This window comes from Haemaphysalis longicornis, unplaced genomic scaffold (genome assembly GCF_048455015.1).
Source record: "Haemaphysalis longicornis isolate Haplotype H1 unplaced genomic scaffold, Haemaphysalis longicornis Haplotype H1 scaffold_1, whole genome shotgun sequence".
NCBI classification, from domain to species: domain Eukaryota; kingdom Metazoa; phylum Arthropoda; class Arachnida; order Ixodida; family Ixodidae; genus Haemaphysalis; species Haemaphysalis longicornis.
In genome coordinates this window covers 234,566,591-234,587,001 of record NW_027526203.1, presented here as the reverse complement: position 1 = coordinate 234,587,001, position 20,411 = coordinate 234,566,591, and the positions used below count along the sequence as shown (strand labels likewise).

General features: G+C 46.2%; 1 protein-coding gene across 2 annotated transcripts in view; it reads right to left on the bottom strand.

Annotated features, from left to right (window-relative positions):
• Nucleotides 1–20,411, bottom strand: part of LOC144142800 (uncharacterized) — a 36,768-nt gene that overhangs the window by 15,750 nt on the left and 607 nt on the right. The window contains exons 1-8 of one of the 2 annotated variants that reach the window (XM_077674567.1): nucleotides 19,684–20,292; nucleotides 11,832–12,060; nucleotides 10,217–10,318; nucleotides 7,658–7,795; nucleotides 6,719–6,814; nucleotides 6,215–6,364; nucleotides 4,600–4,695; nucleotides 1,943–2,094 (exon numbers count right to left, since the gene is read on the bottom strand). In XM_077674567.1, the coding sequence (XP_077530693.1) occupies nucleotides 1,943–2,094; nucleotides 4,600–4,695; nucleotides 6,215–6,364; nucleotides 6,719–6,814; nucleotides 7,658–7,795; nucleotides 10,217–10,318; nucleotides 11,832–11,993 (896 nt within the window). In that variant the 5' untranslated portion in view covers nucleotides 11,994–12,060; nucleotides 19,684–20,292. Of the gene's footprint in view, nucleotides 1–1,942; nucleotides 2,095–4,599; nucleotides 4,696–6,214; nucleotides 6,365–6,718; nucleotides 6,815–7,657; nucleotides 7,796–10,216; nucleotides 10,319–11,831; nucleotides 12,061–19,683; nucleotides 20,293–20,411 lie in introns of those variants that run through there. The other variant, XM_077674558.1, reaches the window with a different exon arrangement.

The following is a 20,411-nucleotide window of genomic DNA, read 5'->3' as shown; positions in this document are numbered from 1 at the left end:
GACATAGCTGAGTTAACGAATTAGACCTACACAAGATACCACCATTCAAGAGCATTTGCCAGCAAAATGATTGGCTCTTTGCCCCCCCCCCCCCCTGCTCACGGCAGTAATCACGTGTGAGCATAACACAGGGTGGCTGCCTTCATCCCTAAGCCTGCAACTTGGATGACGAAAAGTAGCTTCTCCCTTACTTGCAAGTGAAGTCGTATTGGACAAATTTGACGTTTGCCCACTTCCAGCACGCACCTTTCTCTTACCCAAACTGCACAAATAGCTGCCAGTCTTGATTACTATTATTTTAGCTGCTCCTTCCCTTTCCTTTCGCTTCCATGCAGCGCGGGCAGGCTTGTTATTTGCGAGAGCCGACTGGCACAAAGGCAGCCCTGCAAGGCCCTGTGGTGTGGTGCGGATAATCTTTGCGCCGTCAGCAATCACAAAACTCGCACAGATAACAAGCACCCATGGGGCGAAACAGAGGACGGCTGTTCCATGGCCGGGTTGCCTTCCCCCTCCCTCTTACCCCAGGGGCAACTCGCACTCGAGGGCAAAAAGCGTTTAATCTAAGTCAATAGTACAAATACCTTTGTAAAAGGGGCCATGAAGACAAAACACCTTTTGGTTCTAAAAGGACTGCTTTGTCCCAATAACAACGATGCCAAACTTCAAACAAATGATTAATCGAGATACTAAAGCAAACAGGCGAAGCAGTGGCAACTCCCCATCCACTTTCCAGCAATTGCTATATCACATCACGGAATCTTGTTTGTGTGATTGACAGCTGCAACCTAATCCACCACCAAGAAACATGACTGGGCGATTGTAGTGATGTCTCTAGTTCCCTTTGACCATATCACACGAATGGTATCACGAGTACAACATGCTGATAACTATGTTTTTAGTTCTGGCCTATATTACGTCTCCCCTGTTCATAATCACTTTAGAGCTAAACTTCAAAGTTTTGCAATATTTCTAGCACTTTTTTTGTTAAAAAACGTGTTTTGTGGCAGGAATGCAGATGAGCGTGTTACCACAGGCTAGTTCCGTCTAATTGAACACAGCTGTATATTGTTTTCATGGCCCCCTTATGTTCAACTCTGGGTAATTAATGCAAAGCACTCAGGTAGGTTCACCTTGGAGTGAATTCGATGTTATGTACTATTTGAGCAAATTTTACAGCATCAATTCTGACAAATTGCCAATAAGAAAAATATAGGATTTCCCATCCTCAAGTTCTTGCAAAACACACAGCAGCATGCCGAAAGTTAAGAACGAGCAACATATTTTCGCTGAAACTGGCATCTTAAAATAGAACTTAAGGCAGCTTTGGACTGCACCAATTTTCCACACCATGAATTTTTAAATGCAGTGCAGTGACAAGGCCAGATGCCAAGCAGGAGAACTAGTTATGGTGGCAAACCCCCAAAATAAAACATTAAGATGTCATGAATTTATAGGTTCCTGCTTAAACAGTTTTTCCCAATGCCATCCAGTTTACACCACTGTAACCAGCCCCCTCCCCCTTTCATATCCTTAGATTCCACCATATACACTTCAACCCCCAACTTGCCCATGAGTTGAGGGTGACACCTTGGGCGACCACTTGTGCAATGTTTGGCGTAGTTTATCCTACTGGCCCACGTCTGATCTTACTTGGTATGCGAACACGCCGCAACTCAAATAAGCAGCCCCATTTTAAAGCAACTTCGCAGTTCAAAAGATGCTCAGTCACACCCAGGTCGTTCTTCCCTGTCCTGCGGGCCAAACCCGCTGGATCTTCAACAGAGCTATGCAGGGTGTAATGAGGCCTCTTTGCACCCGACGTACACCAAACTGTGCTGACAATCCCCTCAAGCTGTCACCAGCGTTGTTCCCTCAGCAGGTAAGGGGGAAGGAGCCAGCGAAGCTGAGCTTGGGGCCTGCCAGAGCACAAAGGGGCGCTCACTTGTCCTTCCAGAAGGCGCCCATGACGTCGGAGAAGATGAACAGAACCATGGTGAGCAGCAGGGTGGCAAAGGCCACCAGGCCCAGCCGCGACTGGTGCACCTGAGACATGTTGGGCGACGTCGGGGGCCCTGCCACAAAGGCACCACGCACCTGCACCAATCAGGAGGGAGAGGAGGACAGGACCGTTTGCCACCGACAATACTCCCCATGACCGACACCAACCCACGGGATCCCATCTCCCATGGTCTACTTCCAAATACCCACAATAAACAACAAACAGAAGCGAAAAGAAAGAAAAAGAAAACAACCTTCTCTCATTACTCCCGCTCGCTATCCAAGTGCTTGCGTCCCTTTAGCCACTGCCCAGTGCCCCCCCAGTATTTGCACTCATTGCATGCAGCAGGGAGCAGTACATTTGCAGCTTTTAAAAAATCTCCAGAAAAATGCAGCTAAACTTGTATTAGTACAAGTCGTAGAATGCAGCCTTGTACAATTCAGAAGATATTACAACAGTCTCCGAGTGGAAGACCACAAGAACAACAAAAAGTTTGCATGAGCTACTGCATTTATGGGCTCAGATAAAGTGCCTCAGTCCCGTGCACTACATTTTGCTAAGCATCTCTTAAGAAAAATCTGTCAGTGTTAAGGCCCAACCACATGCACGCGTAAAATCGACGTACTCTCGCAACAACGTTGCCTGGTGTAAGAGCGCATAAAAACCGTGCACGCTGAACACATTGCTATGCGTTTGTTACGCCTAGTCAGAGCCAGCCAGACATTGACAAAAACTTTCGGGCGCTTGGCATTCACGTCGACCTCTGGCGGTGATGTTATCTGGCGGTCAGGTCGCATAGCAAGTAAAGCTAATTGATAAATAAGCTAACTATTAATTATGTGACAAAACTAAGTAATTTGTAAAATACGGAGAGCAGACAATGGGAGAAAATACGCGAAGCAACGAGCAACTATGGGAGCAAGGGAGGAAACACCAAATGCAGCAGAGGGCTTTGTGCTTGCCAAGTAAGCCTGCGAATTTTTAATGTTTTTCAATGTTTTCATTACTGTTTTAGTTGTTTCTGTATTAAATATATGTAATTATGGGAGAATCAGTATTATCTGTTTTATTTCAATTCGAATGTTGTTGAACGGATAGCCACATAGCTGAGTCCGGGGTAGTCTAGCCACACTTTTTCGGCGCATTGGAGTACGCTGGGCATGGAGAAAGAAGACGCTAGGCTTGTGCGCGCTTACTCACCCTCTCCGGCGTTCCTGGTCGGTGTACAGGCAGTGGCGTATGTTGCCGCAGGCGCACGTCATCATGTGAGTACATTGATTTTACGCGTGCATGCGGTTGGGCCTTTATCCCGCACAGTATCTTTTTTATCTTATTTTTGCCAGTGAGCGGCCTAATGCACCCCCTTCCAGAAAATTCCAAACTTACAAATGTGTTTCATCACGTACACACCTTAAATTCGTAACATTCCACACTAAGTGGCTCACTCCACATGCATCACTTGCAGTATTTCTTTATGAGCAATTCCACTCACTTCCCTGGCTAAAGTTGAATAAACTGAAGATTTATGCACCCAACTCAACAATGAAAAAAGGGGGGGAGGGGCGGGGGGAGAATATGCCAAGAGCACTGCCAACTGTTATGCCACAGACGGCCAACAGTTGAATTTAAAACCGTGACATGACAGGCATGCTAGAAGACTGCTGTCATATTTGATTAAGCAAGCAGTGGTGTATAGTCCTTCAAATAAAGACAAATGCAAGAGAAAATTTCGTAACAAAACACTGGAATTGCATTTTTCCATTATGATGTCAGCTAGAACAGAATTTTTTTGTAATCACTGCAATGCGTGTTCTCCAAATCAAATGAGCCAATTTGCTAAAATCAGAAAGCAAGTCCATTAAATCCTTAAAAAGTGCTTGGACTTCGAACACTGAGCTCGATAAGTAAAGACATTTGCGAGACTCGAAACATATAAAAGCCCGGTTAATGATTGTGGATTCTGATAATGGCGCAACAGTACGCTACCATTAGCACAAGAACATGAAATGCTACCCTCAAAGTATGCTTCGATTCTAGGCACTGAACTGTACCAGGTACATCAGCCTTAATTAAAAGTGAAAGTTCATTAAGGAAACCACAACAGTTGTTTTCAATGTAATTCCGTAAGAAGGTCGGTTAATAGCATTTTAGCGCCCACAGAATGCCAATCCCATAATTTAGATGCTTATGGACTAACACGAGCCACAACATAAAGGTGCGGCTTGTGTTAGCCCATAAAGGTGCGGCTTGTGCCCCACCTTTAAGGACTACACCTAAACACGTGCCACACCTAAACACAAGCCACCATAAAGGTGCGGCTCGTGTGTGGAAAGGTCTCCGTGCTGACTGGGCTGCACAGTTGGAGAACCAAGAAGGGCATGGACTTCGAGTGCGGTACTCCTCTCCACTTTGGCTGCATTTCCAGGCACTTTTCAGTGCTCATCGCTAGGCACTGCTGGCTAACAGCCCACTTGGAAGAGGGCTCCCCGTTTCAGGCATTCACCCATTCGGGCCTGCTATTACAAGCAGGCTTCCCTTTCACCCTTATTCAGCAACATTCCCCTGTGCACAAAAGCAAGCCCGTGCACTGCAAGACCAACCTTGAAGTAAACTTCCACTCCGTAAATCAGGAAGAAGACCACCACAATGACCATGAGGACCGCAAAGGAGCCGTTGAACACACCCAGGAAAAGGCTCTGCAATCAAGGCAAACCACCATGAATGTGTCAGCACTTTTCTCGCATGCACCATCACTACTTTTTCTCCCACACGCTTGAGCTAATAGTTAGCAGCACCACAGTGCAACATTTTTGAAATCACAACTTTTCACATTAGTGGAAGCCTGAACTGCATAAATGACAAACGTCATGAAAAGAAAGAAAAGGCAAACACAAAGAACACTGGTCAGCCTGCAGAAGTTGAAATTTAGCTCGGATGTCATTTAACACCGCATAAGTTAATCAAAGCTATGCATTTAAACTTAGCATGCGGTGCATATTTAGGCACGTGACAGGGACAAGTGACCAACACACGGTTTGTTCCTTCACTTGTCCAAATAAGGTGCAAAACTGTACAAATAGCCCCTACACAAGCCTTTATTATTTTATATGAAGCTAGTCTTTGTACACTATCCTTTTAGCTTTCTTGAGCATTTTCATCTGACCACTACTAATTAAAATAGGCCTGCACAAGAATTTGGAAGAGGGGGCCAAGCACAGCCGCTTCCTCTCTAACACAAAGCTTTTCATGTATACAAATTGATTTAAAGGTCATAAAAGTTGATAAAAATTAAGAAGCACTGTTTGCCCAGTGACCCCTCCACGCTGACTAAAAGGGGCCACAGGCTTCCTCGCTTTCATCAAGTGCACGGCTAAACAGACAAGTTTGGAGGCACATACTCTAGGAGGTATGTACCACCCAGTGTCACATTCCCATCAGTCAGCACTAGCAGTTCAAACCTCCAGGAGAGGGCCTGGACCGACAAAACTATCAAACGGCATAGACACACTTGAAAGGATGCAACTTTTCTGCATTTCTGCTGGATCACTGTTTAGAAATAAAAACTGACAACCAGCTGGCATTTTTCTATTGTTCTTTCTGTGATTGGCACAGTGGCTTATGTAGTGCAATTTATTGTACACTGCTTGGAGAGCAAATACGAAGTGGCAAGAAACTCGGCAATACAAGAAGCCAATGGCATGGACGATGCATCGAGGATTAAAACTACCTGGGTAGGATATAGGTTTGACAATACCTGCTGCTGGTCTAGTTGGCTTTCCATCGCTTGAAAACTGGTAACCCAAACAGCACGAGAGAAATGTCTCGCAAAAACGCATTTCCAAGCAAAAGCTACCAGTGGCGGCGATATCACAGCGAAGTGCCCTTCCCTCTTTGTCCATTTTTAATCACAGCTGGCACACAAGCTCTCTGCTCAGGTACTGCCAGCGTCAGGTGAAGCAGAAAGGCACGGGGTCACTCACCCAATTTGCAACATTTGAAAATGCTCGGCATCGAACTATTATGTGCTTTCGGCACTGCTTCAAGGCACAAGGAGTGGATGACGCTCCATGGCCTAATTCAGTCTGGTGCACTGAACTGGGGTCCCACGTGTCAAATCTGAAGCGCGCCACGTTCGACACCTGTGGCTCTCCCCACCCAATCCCTGTCTGTACCGTCACGTGGGTGAATAGCCTCTGGCAGCCACACTCAACTCACCCGTTCGGACTCCCCATAGCCAGCAAACTGTGTGAGCACCAGCTCTGCCAGGAGGAGGGAGTACGTGATGATGTTGAAGGCAAGGAAACCCAGGAAAGACTTGCTCAGGAACCGGGGCTTGTCGTGCCGCAGGTCACGAAGGTGAAACACCTGCACACGAGCGCGGCCGGTAAGTCTGGCCTGCCTCAGCCGCAAAAACTAGCGTGGCGTCACAGAGACTGCAGCGGCAGATAAAATTTGAGGCTGTGTAAAAAAACAAGCTCACGGCATATTATTAGTGCACTTAAATGCAATCGCTCCAGATCCAAGATTTTTCTAGAATAAGCAGTGGCGGCAAAATATGCGCTGCACAACATGCGGCCTCGTTCACATTCTTCCCCGTGTTCAAGATATCAAGCTAACCAGGATAAATGCAGGCACACAATAGTTTAGCAGGGGCCAGAGAACAGGCATGCTGCGACACATTTCAGACAGGCGAGCAGAGCGAATCAAGAAGCTGCTCACCTCGGCCCAAAAGCACACAATCAGGGAGGAACCCGTGAGGAGCAGCGGGTAATAGGCGCTCATCAAACTGGATGCCCACTCTAAGGATGCATTTTCCTGGGGGAGGGAAAAAGAAGACAGTCGGCATTGAAGCAGCAAAAACACAATAAATTATGCCTGCAAACACCACTCTCAGAGACGCGAGGCATACGGCGGCCAACCCACTCCTCACACCTGACCAGCAACACAGCAGGCTCAGTTTGAGAGCTTGCAATTCATTACATAACAACGTGCTGCCATTCCGCATCACTCCGCAGAAAACCCCTCCCTAGTCGGACGGTGCCACAGGCTCTGGGTATTCAGTAATAACGTGCGCTGCGTATTTGGACGTGGGACGGGGACAGTGAAAAAGAAAAAACCAAACGATTGCACACCATTGTTTGGTTTTGTCTTTTTCACGCTCCCTGTCCCTCGTCCAAATATGCAGTGCACGTTATTACTGAATTATAGACTATACCAACTAGCCCCTGAACAAGCCTCTGTTAAGCTCTATGGTAGCGGTTCTCAGTTAGGAAACAGCTGGAATGTTGGAAAAAAGGTGCTTAGTGCTCCCTCTGTGCAGTGCAGCAAACCAGAACGAGTTCATGCAAATTGAGCTCTTATGGCAGCATGTGCGAAAGAATTGGCCTCATTTTTCCCCCCAACTTTAGGACTTTTGCCCCCCCCCCCCCCCCTTTTTCCCGTTAATATATTAGTTACACCAACAATGCAGTGGATCTGTGCTGTTATGTCATCTCCATAATCAGAGACCCAAGTTTCTTCCAGCTGCATATAGTGTTTCCTTAACCCCAAACCGGCTATCTTTTATAGCCTCCTCTATTTTATGGGAAATACGGCGAAAGTGGGTGCCCAAAAGGCCACCACAAGCACACACTTATGAGAAGCCACTGATGTACTCACCGGAGACGAAAAGTAAAATCCTCTAGCAAAGGTGGCGATGCAGATGAGTGCGTACAGGGCCTTTTGCGTAGTCACTTTGAAGGCTTTCAGAAGTGAAGGTGGCTTGATCCGACTAAATTCAGACCGTATGCAAACAAGCTGGAAGAGAGGGCACAGAGAGGACAGGAATTTTTTTTCACAAGACAAAGGCATCAAACTCGTAACCTCACCCCACAATGTCCTCTCCAAGTCGTGCCAACAGCTGCCTTCCTACCTAACCTGGTGTTAAACTACCTTTTTATACATTTCAAACTTTATCAGCCTGAAATTCTACAGCTAAATTTCGTGATGTTATGCTCCCTTCCCGTTCCCTTATAACACAAAAAACAAAAACAAACAGCTCATAAAGACAGAGCACATTAGAAACCTAGTCCACATGCTACTGTGGACTAAATTTCTCTGTCTGGGCTGTTGGCGATTTTTTCCTTTTTTTTCTGCATTTCCTCCATGGTGATGTGAGAAAAATCTCAGTTTGGCAATTGGCAATTCAGCGCCTGTGTAAGCGTTGCACGTGTCTCTTGTCCCCATTGTTCCTACTATTGTAAACGTGCTTCCCCATTGCCAAGTTCAGTGGCGTAACACACAACCCAATGGAAGCAAGACCTACACCAGGACTAAATAAACAGCGACTAGCAAGCTTCGAAGCACCCTTCGCAATACTCGACTGACAAGTGACTTGGGAAGGGTGACAATGACATCTACTTCTAGCTGTTACTACAATCCGTCCTCAAGTATCTCCCACGATAGTTTTCGCTATCTTGGCGCTCCTTCAGGCTCAACGGAAAGACGTCGAGGTTATCGAAGTAGCATTTCAAGTGCACGATATCTGCACATCACAAGGGCCTTTGAACGAGGGTGGCAAGGGGTCTCCCGACCTTCACCTTGACGGTGCTATGGTGCAGCAACAATGCCACCCCAGTGCAGCGTGCGAGTGCACGCACGTGTGCTGCTGTCCCCCCCAACCAAGACAAGAAAAGCACACAAGCTCCTTGAAAACGACGCTCCCTGAGCAAGTCCACTTGTTCTGTTCACAGAATGTGTTTTGCAAGACACCCTGTCACAAAAGTGAGCGTTACTCGACAATCGCGGGAAGGCTGCATTTAGCTGCCAGCGGTCACTTGAGATTTGGGAGTTTAAAAAAATGATTGCACCTTAAAATATGTGATTTACATACATTTTTTTTCTTTTTTAACATCGACTGCTCAGCCATGAACTAGAAAGAAGGCATCCCTCTTTTTTTTTTTTTTTTTGCGTCTAGGTGTAGGCGTCTCATGAGCACATTAAAAAAAGAAAACCTTATTGATACATAGATAAGAGCTTTCTTTCTTGGACTCTGATATTTGCCCATAATATTCGGAGAAGAGCCCGTCTATTTCCCATTTGCATATTTAAAATTTAGCATTACCTTTTCTTTCACCCTGTTTCAAAATTGAAGAATCATATTGCCAATCTTTTTGAAGTGCATGCACAGTACTCGGAACTGGAACTACAATAAAATAAAACGGAGTGGTATATACTCGTGTGCAATTTAAGAACGACAATGGGAGTCGCCCGTGTGCATCATCACCGCACCAGCTGTTCCTCCACGCGGCGCAGTGTGTGTCTTTATCAGGGCCGTACCCAGAGGGGGGTTTGGGGTTCGAACCCCTCCCGAAATCTTTTCCAGGCAGCACGTAAACAATACTTACTGTTGCTTTCAGCAAAACTACCCCCTTCCCGAAATTCATAACCACCCCCGAAAAAAATTTCTGGCTACGGCCCTGGTCTTTATGCAAATATTCTGAACGTGACACGAGTCGTTTCTATGATTTTCTGGACTTGATCAGATTATAAATTACTGCAGTGACAAAAAAGAAACTAGGTGAGGAAAAGTGTACAGTGACACGCATTAACTGCAGTCTCCTTTCAAAACGCCCACGCACGTTGACGTCTGGGCCCTTCGCTTCGAATGAGTGATACACCACATGAGCTATGGCCGTTCTTAACTTGTACCAGAGAACTGACAGTTACTTTTGACACTTTTGGTTGTTTCCCTCTGCAGACCGCTAGTAGTGATCCACTCCCTTTCTCCAGAATTGGGCATTTCCATAACCCCCTCTTTATCCTGCACGATGAGAAGGAAGAAAAGTGGCACTGCACTGCAGCCGACTTTGTGAGGTAAAAGCTAGGGGTGGACCACACTCACATCATCATGAAGTACAGGTATGGTGCTCACCCCCTAGTTCTAAAACACATCCCCTTATGATGCATAAAGCCCCCTTTGCTAGAGGAAACAGTCACTATGAACGTTTTGTTACAATCAATTCTTTTCGGCTATTATGTGAGCAATAACCAAATGTTCAACATTGGTCCTCTTTTCTCAAAACCAATATTTATGCGAGAAGCATTTGTAGCTTACTCTTAGTGCTCCAGGGAATACCATAGTGGAACTATGCCCACATTACGAAACTGAATGCCCCAGCCCAGTTGCAGCAGGCCGTTGCAGTGAGCACGGCGACACAGGAAGAGAATGCGACTTACCAGCTGCACAAAGGAGACGGCACAAATTAAATAGAAGATGCTTGAGAAAGCCACGAAGTAGCTCAGGTTGGGGTCGGTGCAGGTTCCTCCACTGTACTGCACCTGGGGTAGCAAACACGGCAGGCATGCTCAACTGCTCCCCTGCTCTCCCCCCTCTGTCACCCTTAGAGGGGAACTCCAAGGAAACAACAGCAAGGTGTTCTATCGGGATATGCCAGCTTATGCAAAGTGCTGAAGCATTTCAAACCCAGACAGATACCAACAGGCATGAGTGACTTGAAGGATAAAGAACTTTATGTTGCAACTCTTAAAAAGATCACAACTTGCCTAGCTCTGTCAGCATCTACTTGACAACCAATGGTTGTTTCAAAACAAACCATTAAAGACAGCACCTCGCTCTCCTGTTTCCCTCCAATTTTTTTGCTACATAAAAGAGTGCAACACAGACAAAGCAGAACAAACTATGAGCTGCTGCCACCTAAGAGGTGTATACCCCATAAGCTGACAGCTAGTAATAACGCCCCACCGTCGCTACTGTTCTTCATATACGTGTACACTGGTGGTAAGAACAGGTGGCTGTCCTCAAACACACTTTCAAAAATCTATAATCGCACTTGTTCACCAAGACAAAGCATCTTAAGTTGATAGTGAAACAAAGTTCGGTATGCGAGGTTGTAAAGCTGCCAATTTGGCAATGCTTATGGAAGTTTGTGTATTTTTAAAGATGCATGTTATGATAACGCTGCCAGATACAATTAATTTACGTACACAGTCTCACCCTACTGTTCTTTTCAGAGAAAAAAAGAAGCAGCATCAACTTCATTTGTTTTCTTTACAATTTGTGACACTACAAAGTGTAGTGCAGAAAAAAGTATGCGGCACCAAACAGATTTTTGTCCTTTTAGCATTTCATGCGTCCCCAAGCAACTGCTGCTACCACAACTACCAACTAATTTATTTGCATTATCGGCACCTACCGATAAACACCAACTTGTTTTCACACTTTAGTGGCCCTTCAAAAGAAGAGCCTACATTCCTAACACACTTTATGCAAACATTAGCCCCTCCTTAAATAATCACCAACATAACCTCAGACCCATATGATTTTGAAAACACAGCCCCTCAGCCCACCGTACTCCTATAGAATGGTCCTCCTTATCAGGGAAATGCTACATCTTACACTCCCCTTTCGGGATTCATGCACTGAGCTTCCACAGTATAAACAAGTGGAGATCATGCTGAAGCCAGCCACACATGCAAAGGCACGTGGCAATCCAGTAGAGTAGGTAGAGCTCCGCTAGCACATATAATCCCCGTCTAGGAGCTCTTCCTGTAATGGCAACCTTGTCACTGGCATGGCCATAAAGCTGTTTGTTGCCTGCAAAGCCGAGCAGAGAAATAAAAGGCCGGGCAGGCATTTAAGTTCGTCATCGTCTATTACACAACCCTCTTAGATAAGGACAGGGAGAATTGTCGTCGTTTCTGTCACATCTGTCGTTCACTCGTACTTTATGCATGACAGGCTGTGCGATTTCTGTCGTAAATGGAGCAGCAGAAGGCACGGTGGGGGGGCACACCTGCCAACCTGGCTGCCCAGACCCAATGAGGCCCTCACCTCACAGAAGCAGATGCCCTGGTGGCACTCGCCATGGCCCGAGCAGTTGTCGGTGCAGCTGGCGTTTGGGTGCACCGACATGAAGTTCTTGAACAGTGGGTACAGCTTACTGGGCAGATGGGTCACGCTTCTAGTGGTGGGAGAGCCGCGACATTCCACCATGCTGGAGCGGGAACGATTGGACCACACCGCCGATGTGGTGCACAGCGACTACAGGAATCCCAGATACCTGTGGGGGGAGGAGGCCAGCAGTCAGGCAAGAGGTCCCGGAGTCAAGCTATGCCGCAGGGCTTTTAGGAGCACCTTGCTCCCCAGTGGGCCCAGGCAGTGCACATCGGTCGTTTGCACAAGTTGTAGACGACCACCTTGGCGGCACACTGCGACATGCCACAAGAAATGGGCAAACAGGTAGCTGCCGACACATCTACAAGAGTTTCCCCCTTGCCTCTATGCATAAGCTAGAATATTCCTCCTCCTAAACTATGCACTTCCACAGTTCTCAGCTCTAATTAAGCCCCATTTTCAATGCAATCAGGATTTCAGTGCGATTAGAGCATTCATTTTACATCCAATATATTCACATACAGTATTACGAGGGAAAGGTGGCGGTCTTGAATAAATGGCACACCCACTACCTTATCAGGCCCTATTTATGTGGTGACTTGTCAATGCCACCAGTAATTTTCTATGCAAAGTTGTTTTAAAACTTACATCATGCTCATGTAGCAAAAACACTTAGGGGATCCCAAGCACTAGGGGCCAGTCACATGGTGTTGGCATCTGTATGTAAGCTATAAAGAACTGTGTTGCCGTTTCCTGTGGGCAATCATGAACCTGCTGCCCTCCCATGAATCCGCCATGGGCATGGCAGGCTAAACTGGACCCACACATATTTATTTCAGCAATGAGCAGTATGATGGGCAAAATATGCAAGCAAAAAAAAGACTTCCTTGTTATCGTCAAGTGATGAATGAAGCCACTTGCTTCATCTTGCCAATGGCACATTTTCTAGCACTGCTATGAGGAGCTAAAGACTCATGCTCAACTCCCCCCCTCTCCACTCCTTAACAGCAAAGCTGCTTCGCAAATCGCAATTTTTTTTTATGTCCGCAGTTAAAAGTACCACAAAACTGCAGAGCGTGTGCACGTGAGCGCAGGCCTCGCGGTAACCGCCCGGCAGTTAACAAAACCAAGAAAATGCCTAGCACTCATGTGATGTGTGTGCCCCGCAATGACCACCCAGCGTCCCCTGTGCACGTTTGTCAAGCAAAGCATAGCCACTTGGGGAGAGTGGCAAAACAAAAACACACACCTCCACCGTTCACCATAATCGTGGAAACACTTGCTTGGAATGAGAGACTTCAGCGTTTCGCCGAAGTCGCGGCAACACTTGCTCGGAACAAGAAAGACATGTCGTAGAGGTGATGTCCAGTGATTATAACTTCCAAAAAAATGAAGGAAGCTCACACTCACGGCAACAATGATGTAGTAAAGGTCTTGTGACAGCAAAGAAGAAGCAAATCAGCTGCAATCGTGGATTTAAACCATTTAAACCGTCGTGACGGTCGGGAAAGTTGCGTACAGCTTCGCTAACTTCAGTTCTTACGCGGTAGTGCGAGCTTCCTTAATTTTTTTTTTTAATTCTTAGAGTCAGCTGCATCCCACTTTAGGACAGCAATTAGCCACCCAGACCAAGCTGCATGTGGCAGCACTACAGCATGGGAATAGAAACTCAAAGAGCTCGCTATAAGTGCACGAGTGCACGCAAGGACACTCCCTGAAAATAGAAACCCCAAGAGTGCAAGCAAAGGCCCTTCGGAACGCACGTGACAATGCTCAGATAGCACAAGCCCTTTCACACCATAGAAGATTACGAGAGCAAACAGGTTCACTAGCACCTAGCAATTTCGAGAGTTGACAACACTATCATCTTGTTAGCCTGGGAGGACCTCCAGAGTATAGTAAACTTTAAATTGAATAATTTTGAAGCATAAAAAATATCCCATTTTGCCAGCGGCACTGGTGCCAAAGGAGCCAAAGTACCAGTTGAGGTGAGCGTTCATATCCCCGCTCGAAAGCACAGAGAAACAAGTAACTGGACATTTGCACTTGAGTACAGTTCTGAAGTACTGGTTCGGTGTAACCAAGCAAAAGACCTCTTGACACACGGGAAGATCAAAGAGAGCAAACGCAAAGCACAGAAAAGAATGAGTGACGGTGATCGCAAAGAGATTGCAAGGAGGGAAGTGGAGAAGGTACAGCGAAGGCATGAGGAGGAAAGCACAGAAGGAGCACAGCTAATGAGGAAACAAGTGCTGCACGTGCACAGGTCTGTCTGCCTGTGGTGGCATTAGTGCCCTTCTTCCCGATCGTTCAATCATGGATCCGACCCCTTACCCAAGGCCATAACTATGGTTACAAGGAGAGCAAGTGCTGGACAGAGAAGCTGGCAGAGGTTCACTGTTACAGTAACGCAAAGTGCGAAAGCGGCCCAGAGCGCCGCGAAAGAATTATGCATGGCACACTGGCACGCGAGCACCGCCAAATCAGTTGCCCCGACGAGGGGAGCAACAGGGCACTTCACGAGTGGTTACTCGACCAGCCCATTTCAACTTCATTGCTATTGCCTTTGGTTTTGATTTGGTTTAGAACCATGCACCGCCGCAATAAAAAAATACTTCAACAACAGCACTCAAAAGTTGATTAGAAAGAGATGCAATTGTCGCTCCCATGGCGAAGTTCCACCGTGTCTATCACAACACAAACCGTTGCAACATCTGCACACGTCAGCACATACTGTCCTCGTGACTATCTGATCATCTGTGCACACCACAAAGAGTTTCCCCCAAACATCATTTTGGGGCCATGACCTGCGCCAACAGCGGCTTTCACTAGGCACCACAGTGTGTTCGTTATACATTGGTTGACAATGGCAGGTAGCTTTGGAGGAAGATAAAAGGGACACTGCTGTCAGTACAGACTGACAAACAAAATGATTAAAACCAGAGGATGCTTTGACAATCCCCAGTACTGGCTGAGCATAACCAGGAACTACTATTTATAGTTGCAAACTCCAAAAGAAAAGAAAAGCAAGACATGGGAAATGACGTGCCAAACATTACCAAACATTTCCAGCACTCAGTTTCCTCCTTTTCCTCTCCCACATGCATTATAAAAATATGTGGCAATCCTAACACACAAACAGTTCTGACACACTGAAAAACGATGTTGGCTACAGCATAATGAAAAATAGCAACAAGCACCCAAACGCAGGCTAGGCTACTAACTAAAGGGCTGTTGAAGTGAATTGATCACTTTTATGGGTGGCCACATTGTGTGCCTCGACTTGAATAATCCGTTATTTCATTCTTGAATGGAGATGCTACATCTCTTTAAAAGGGTCCATGAAGAGAAAATACAACTTTGTTTAACTTTAAAGAGTTAGGCTTCAGGAGCTCACTCAGCTCCATTCCGGCCACGAAAGACGTTTTTTAACCGATAAAACCCAAGAAACACAGAAGAACTTTCAAATTTCGTGCCACAGTGACGTGTTATTGGCGCGAGTGACGTCATATGGGCCAGCACTAAAACAATTTTCAGTGGGTTAGGTGCGCGTTAGCATTCGAGTGATTCGATCAAACGGAACTAGCTGCCCCACTACAATCGTCCAGTCATGTGTCCTGGCGATTGATTAGTTCGGCCGCCGTCAATCGCCCAAACAAGATTCTGTGACGTCATAGAAAAGTTGCCGGAAACTGGCTAGCGAGTCTCCACTCCTCCACGCGTTTTCTTTAATATCTCTGTTATTTTCCTGAAGTTTGCGATGAAATCGGTATCATTGTTATCACGACAGAGCAGTCTTTCTAATGAACCAAACTTGTATTTTGTCTTCATGGCTCTTTTAAGCTCTGAAGAAAAGAAAAACAAAATGCTACGTGCCTTTCACAACAAAATGCTTGCGAATATGGTTTGATTGTGTTTATTCAGGCAACTTAAATAGGATACATGTGTTCATGATCGGTTAACCGCACTGCTGACTCGGGTGTGCCACCTGAGTTGATGTAACGAAAACAGTAAGCAGCATGGTGGAACAAGACGAAACCCTTGAACTCACTTTTCTCATATACTGGCACTGAAAACTGAGTTTCTAGTGTTTCCAACCTTTTGATTTCATGAAGTGGCGCAATTATGTTTACATTCTTCTTCAGAGTCCCTATATAAAACGTTAAGTATCTTTTTTTTTTTTTTTGGGGGGGGGGGGGGGGGGGATCAATATGGTTTGACCCAGAACTAAGTTATCATTTCGGTTTGAGCTATGCTCACTTGCAATCAAATTACTTTGTCTGCTAGTGAAAGCATTTGTAGATTTTAAGGGCAGCAGCAAGGGCACTAGCCCTTTTAGAAGACCCCTGCTTGCCATTCATGCTTCATGGACTAGAGGTGCTGCTTGTAGGCAACTAATGGGCTAGTTGATGTTTGGGCACGGTCAAAAGCTGTGCTGTTTCTCTGGACAACATGGTTAAAAGCCATGCTACCACCAGTTCAAGTACCTCAAGGTTATTCCTCACCTAGCCAAAAGGTATTCTGAAATGATCGCGATTTTATTTTATGCCATAGTAACACCACGCCGGCAGCCTTTCAAAATTCATCTATTTACAAAAAAGGAATTACGCACATTAAAAGCTGCCAAATTCCGATAAAACAATTGTAACCTATTATACAAATATGAGCAGAAACAACCCATGATTTACATGATGCACAAAAGTGAATTTGGATTACCTTCAGGAACAAAAGAACAGTCTGTAAATTTTCTATGGGCTTCAGAGATTTTTAAAAAGCAGTTCTACAGAACTGACAAGACTCCCTTAAAAAAAAAAGTATCCTGAACGAGCTCAATTCATTATCACAGCTCCATGCCGTAATCCCAGTCACTCTGCTACACTTCTCTTGCTATGATGCAATGTGACAAAATGAACATTTCCATGTGAAGCAGGGGAGGTGGGAGTTTTTTTGGTGGATGCTTTGTTTTGCCACACCCACTGTAAAACAAGTACAGTATTTACTTAATTACTGGATGCCTACTTCCCCCCAAACAGTGACGACTAAATACAGGGCACGTTCATGCGAGGCAAGTCTTATCCCCCCCTTCTCATTTTTTTCACCCCCCATCTAACACATGCCACAATCATGATATGTAATTGCATACGACACCTGATCTGAGTTAACCTAATTACTGAGTGCACGCTATCAATGCTCGAAGGTCTCGCGTAACCACATTTAAAGGGATCAGGTTATAGGCATTCTGCGGGCAGAAACTGTAAGGGAGGTGTTTAGGAGATAGGCCTCGTAACGTGTGGCATTTGACTACCTTTTTTTGAGCCAGCAGAAAAAACGATACAACCGAAAGGTCCACGACTCAAGTCACCCTCCTCATTTTTATGCTCCATTTTTGCACTGCAGTACTCATGCCAAGGTACACAGATAGCGGAGGGGATGGATGTGCATGATGAACGCTCTCTGCCGTAAAGAACTATGAGCTACAACGTAGCAGGATTTATCTTTTGGCATAACCGAGGGAGGGGGGGTACATCAGGGGCAGTAACGGTTAACTGCACACTCTCAAAAAAGGCAACTGCAATTTCCAAGTCGAAAACCTCAATGTCAGTAACCCGCGATGACTGACGAAATCACAGAGTAAAGAGACAAGATAAACGGGACACGTGTGTGTGTGGCTTTTCTGCCATTGCCCTTTGTGTTGCGATTCTTACACAAGCCAGTCTCTCCCAAGTACTCCCAAAAAATAAGTGGCTGCAGGGCCAGATGTTTTATTTCTACCTAGCTGTAAATAACCTCTAATGGGGTTCTTTCTCCCTAAATATGTTGATTTTTAAAAAAGTTAAAATTAGCGTTTTAGGCCCCGAAGTGCACACGGGCTATGGAGGCACACCATAGCAGAGAACTATGGATTAATTTAGACCACCTAGGGATCTCTAACAGGCGTCGAAACCTTGTACGCAGAAGTTTCCACTTTCCACTTCATCAGATAAAAAAAACAGCCTCTGTGGCCAAGATCGAACCGACACCGTCATGCCCAGCAGCCTTTTTGGCCACTGCAGCAGGTAACTGGGTTGAGGGAGGAAACTGAGGAGACAGTGCTTTGGACTAAATTTAAAGGTGAGCTGCCTAGGCACTGACTATTGGTACAAAGATAAACAAAGAGTGACGAACACGAATGGAAGAGATGAGTAAGCACAGTGTGGGGCAGTGTGCCTATTCATTATTTCCATGCATTCATTTTATTCTGTTTGTAACTGCCATGTAAAGGCGTGTTTAAACAAAGCACCAACCTCTGCAGGTAGTAACCATGGTTAGATGAAAGTCAGCTATCACTGACCTTGAGCCTACAGTATGCCTCTCACTTTGCCAAACTAACATGTTTACTCTTACAGCCAACTGGTCCAGAATTTAGCAAAATTGTTGGCCAAATGTAGGAGGAAGTTGGGAAGAATAACTGCCTTGAAAGGATGGTGTTACATGTGTTGCGTCTATCATCTGGGACACCTGCCCCAACATAAGGCAAAAACGTAATGCTAAATGCAAAATGCACTGTGCACATCACAGCTTGGAATTTAGCAGTGGGACCACTCACAAGACCCACTGACGATGCTGCTCTTTCCTTAGGTTTTTGACTTTGACACACCTGTACTATGTTGAAATAACAGAGATTTAGCACGAGACCGCCAATGCTTACGAAAGAGCTCTGAGTATAGTGTCTCTTTCACAAGACACATGCACGACTTTCCTGAATACCACAGAGAGCCTATGCTGCTCTTCATTTTTCCTTTTTTCTGGGAAGCCTACCTTGTCATGGCTCACGCAAGGTTAAAATGGCGAGACTGCACTGTAATTTATGCAGCCCATGGGTGGCACAATGCCTTCTTGGCTTCATGCATTGTTATGCAGATGAGTAAGCAGGTGAATTCCCACCACGGAAAAGACACGTAGGCTTCAGCCAAATCGGCACAATGTCCGGCGCTTTTAAGCCCCTTCACAGCTCATAAATACTGCAGCCCTGCACAAGAGAATGCGCACCCCTTTGAACGAAGACGGATCATTCAGGTCTCTTGGTCGAGCCTCGGCTCCATGTATAGCAATGATCAAATGGAAAGCTTTGCTTTCCAACACTGCCCACTAAGGTCGACCTGCTTGTACTAAGCTGAAATACAAACTTCCCCCAAAATGCTAACACTTCATCCTTCTGGGCATTCATGACATACCAAGGTACCTAAATGCGGCAAGTGCCAGTCTCCCTCATAAACAGGTGATTGAGGAAAACTCACCAAACATATCAGGCAAATGGACTGTTATCCATGAGAAATCGTTCGGCATGAGTGCAGCTGTGCTGAACATTATCAACATGAAACATTTTTATAGAAAAAAGAAAACACAACAAAAGCCCTAACAAAAGCCCTAATTTTTTTGATGGAATATTCATCGCACACTTTTTTTGTAGAAAAATAATGGGTCACGCTAGGCCTGACTGCTTCCCTACATCACTGCTAGAAGACCACTGCAGTAGGCCTCCTCGAAGAAATTAGGTCACGGGGATAAGCGGTCAACGATCCACTGCGCCACTACTAAAGCTGAAGAACGCCGCACAGTCGGAATGATCGCGGTTAGTTTTAAAAAACTGACCAGTGGCTAACAAGGTATTAAGGCGATGTGTAAAGGGCCGTCACCAAGCTGCAATGAGTTTTCCAAATAGTGCGCAAGCCCAAGTGCGCCGTCCTTTCTCCAGAGCGCTAAAGGCAGACCAGAGGCGGGGAAAAAAGCTCGTTGGCACAAAACTTACAGCAGCATCGGCCGGATCCCGCGGCACTTCAACGGCAAGTGTTCCCATGATGAATCACGCCTAGCAATCAATAAAGAAAACACGTCTGCGGGCGCGCATTTCCAGCAGTCAGCGCTTTTCGACGTCAACCAAGGCCGACGCGGGCTTCACTTATCTCTTCGGCCTGTTAACGGACAGAAAAACTTGCGCGCGGCTTCCAGCGCAGCCGTCGATAACAGGCGCTATTGTGTCGTCGGAGATTTCTCCACGTCGTACCCCGAGCACACCGTTGCGACAGACAAACCAAGCCGCATAACAACTTCACTTGGAGGGGCTACCCGTACGAGCGTCACACAAGGCGGCCGGAGGGATCGCATATGGACACAATGGCATGTGCAACTGCGCTTACACGATCACTTGCAAGCTCATTCAACTGAACGCCGGAAGTTATTGGTCCACAGCCGCGCACTTATGGCGAAAGGTTTTCCAGCAGAGAGCGTGAGTCATACGAAGTAAACAACTTTTCACGGCTTCGGGAATCCGCAAGGCACGTTCGCAACCCCTGCGTACAGCCGTCGAGGCAACACATGCGCACCTTTGGGGATCAACTGTACTTTCCCGCTACGCTCAACCGGCACGACAGATAGGCGAATTAATGAGATCGAGAATGCGCTTCTTGGGGCGAGCACGGAGCTTCCGCATGCGCTGGGCTGCAGCGATGGCCGCACTGCGACGACCTTAACGCGCGA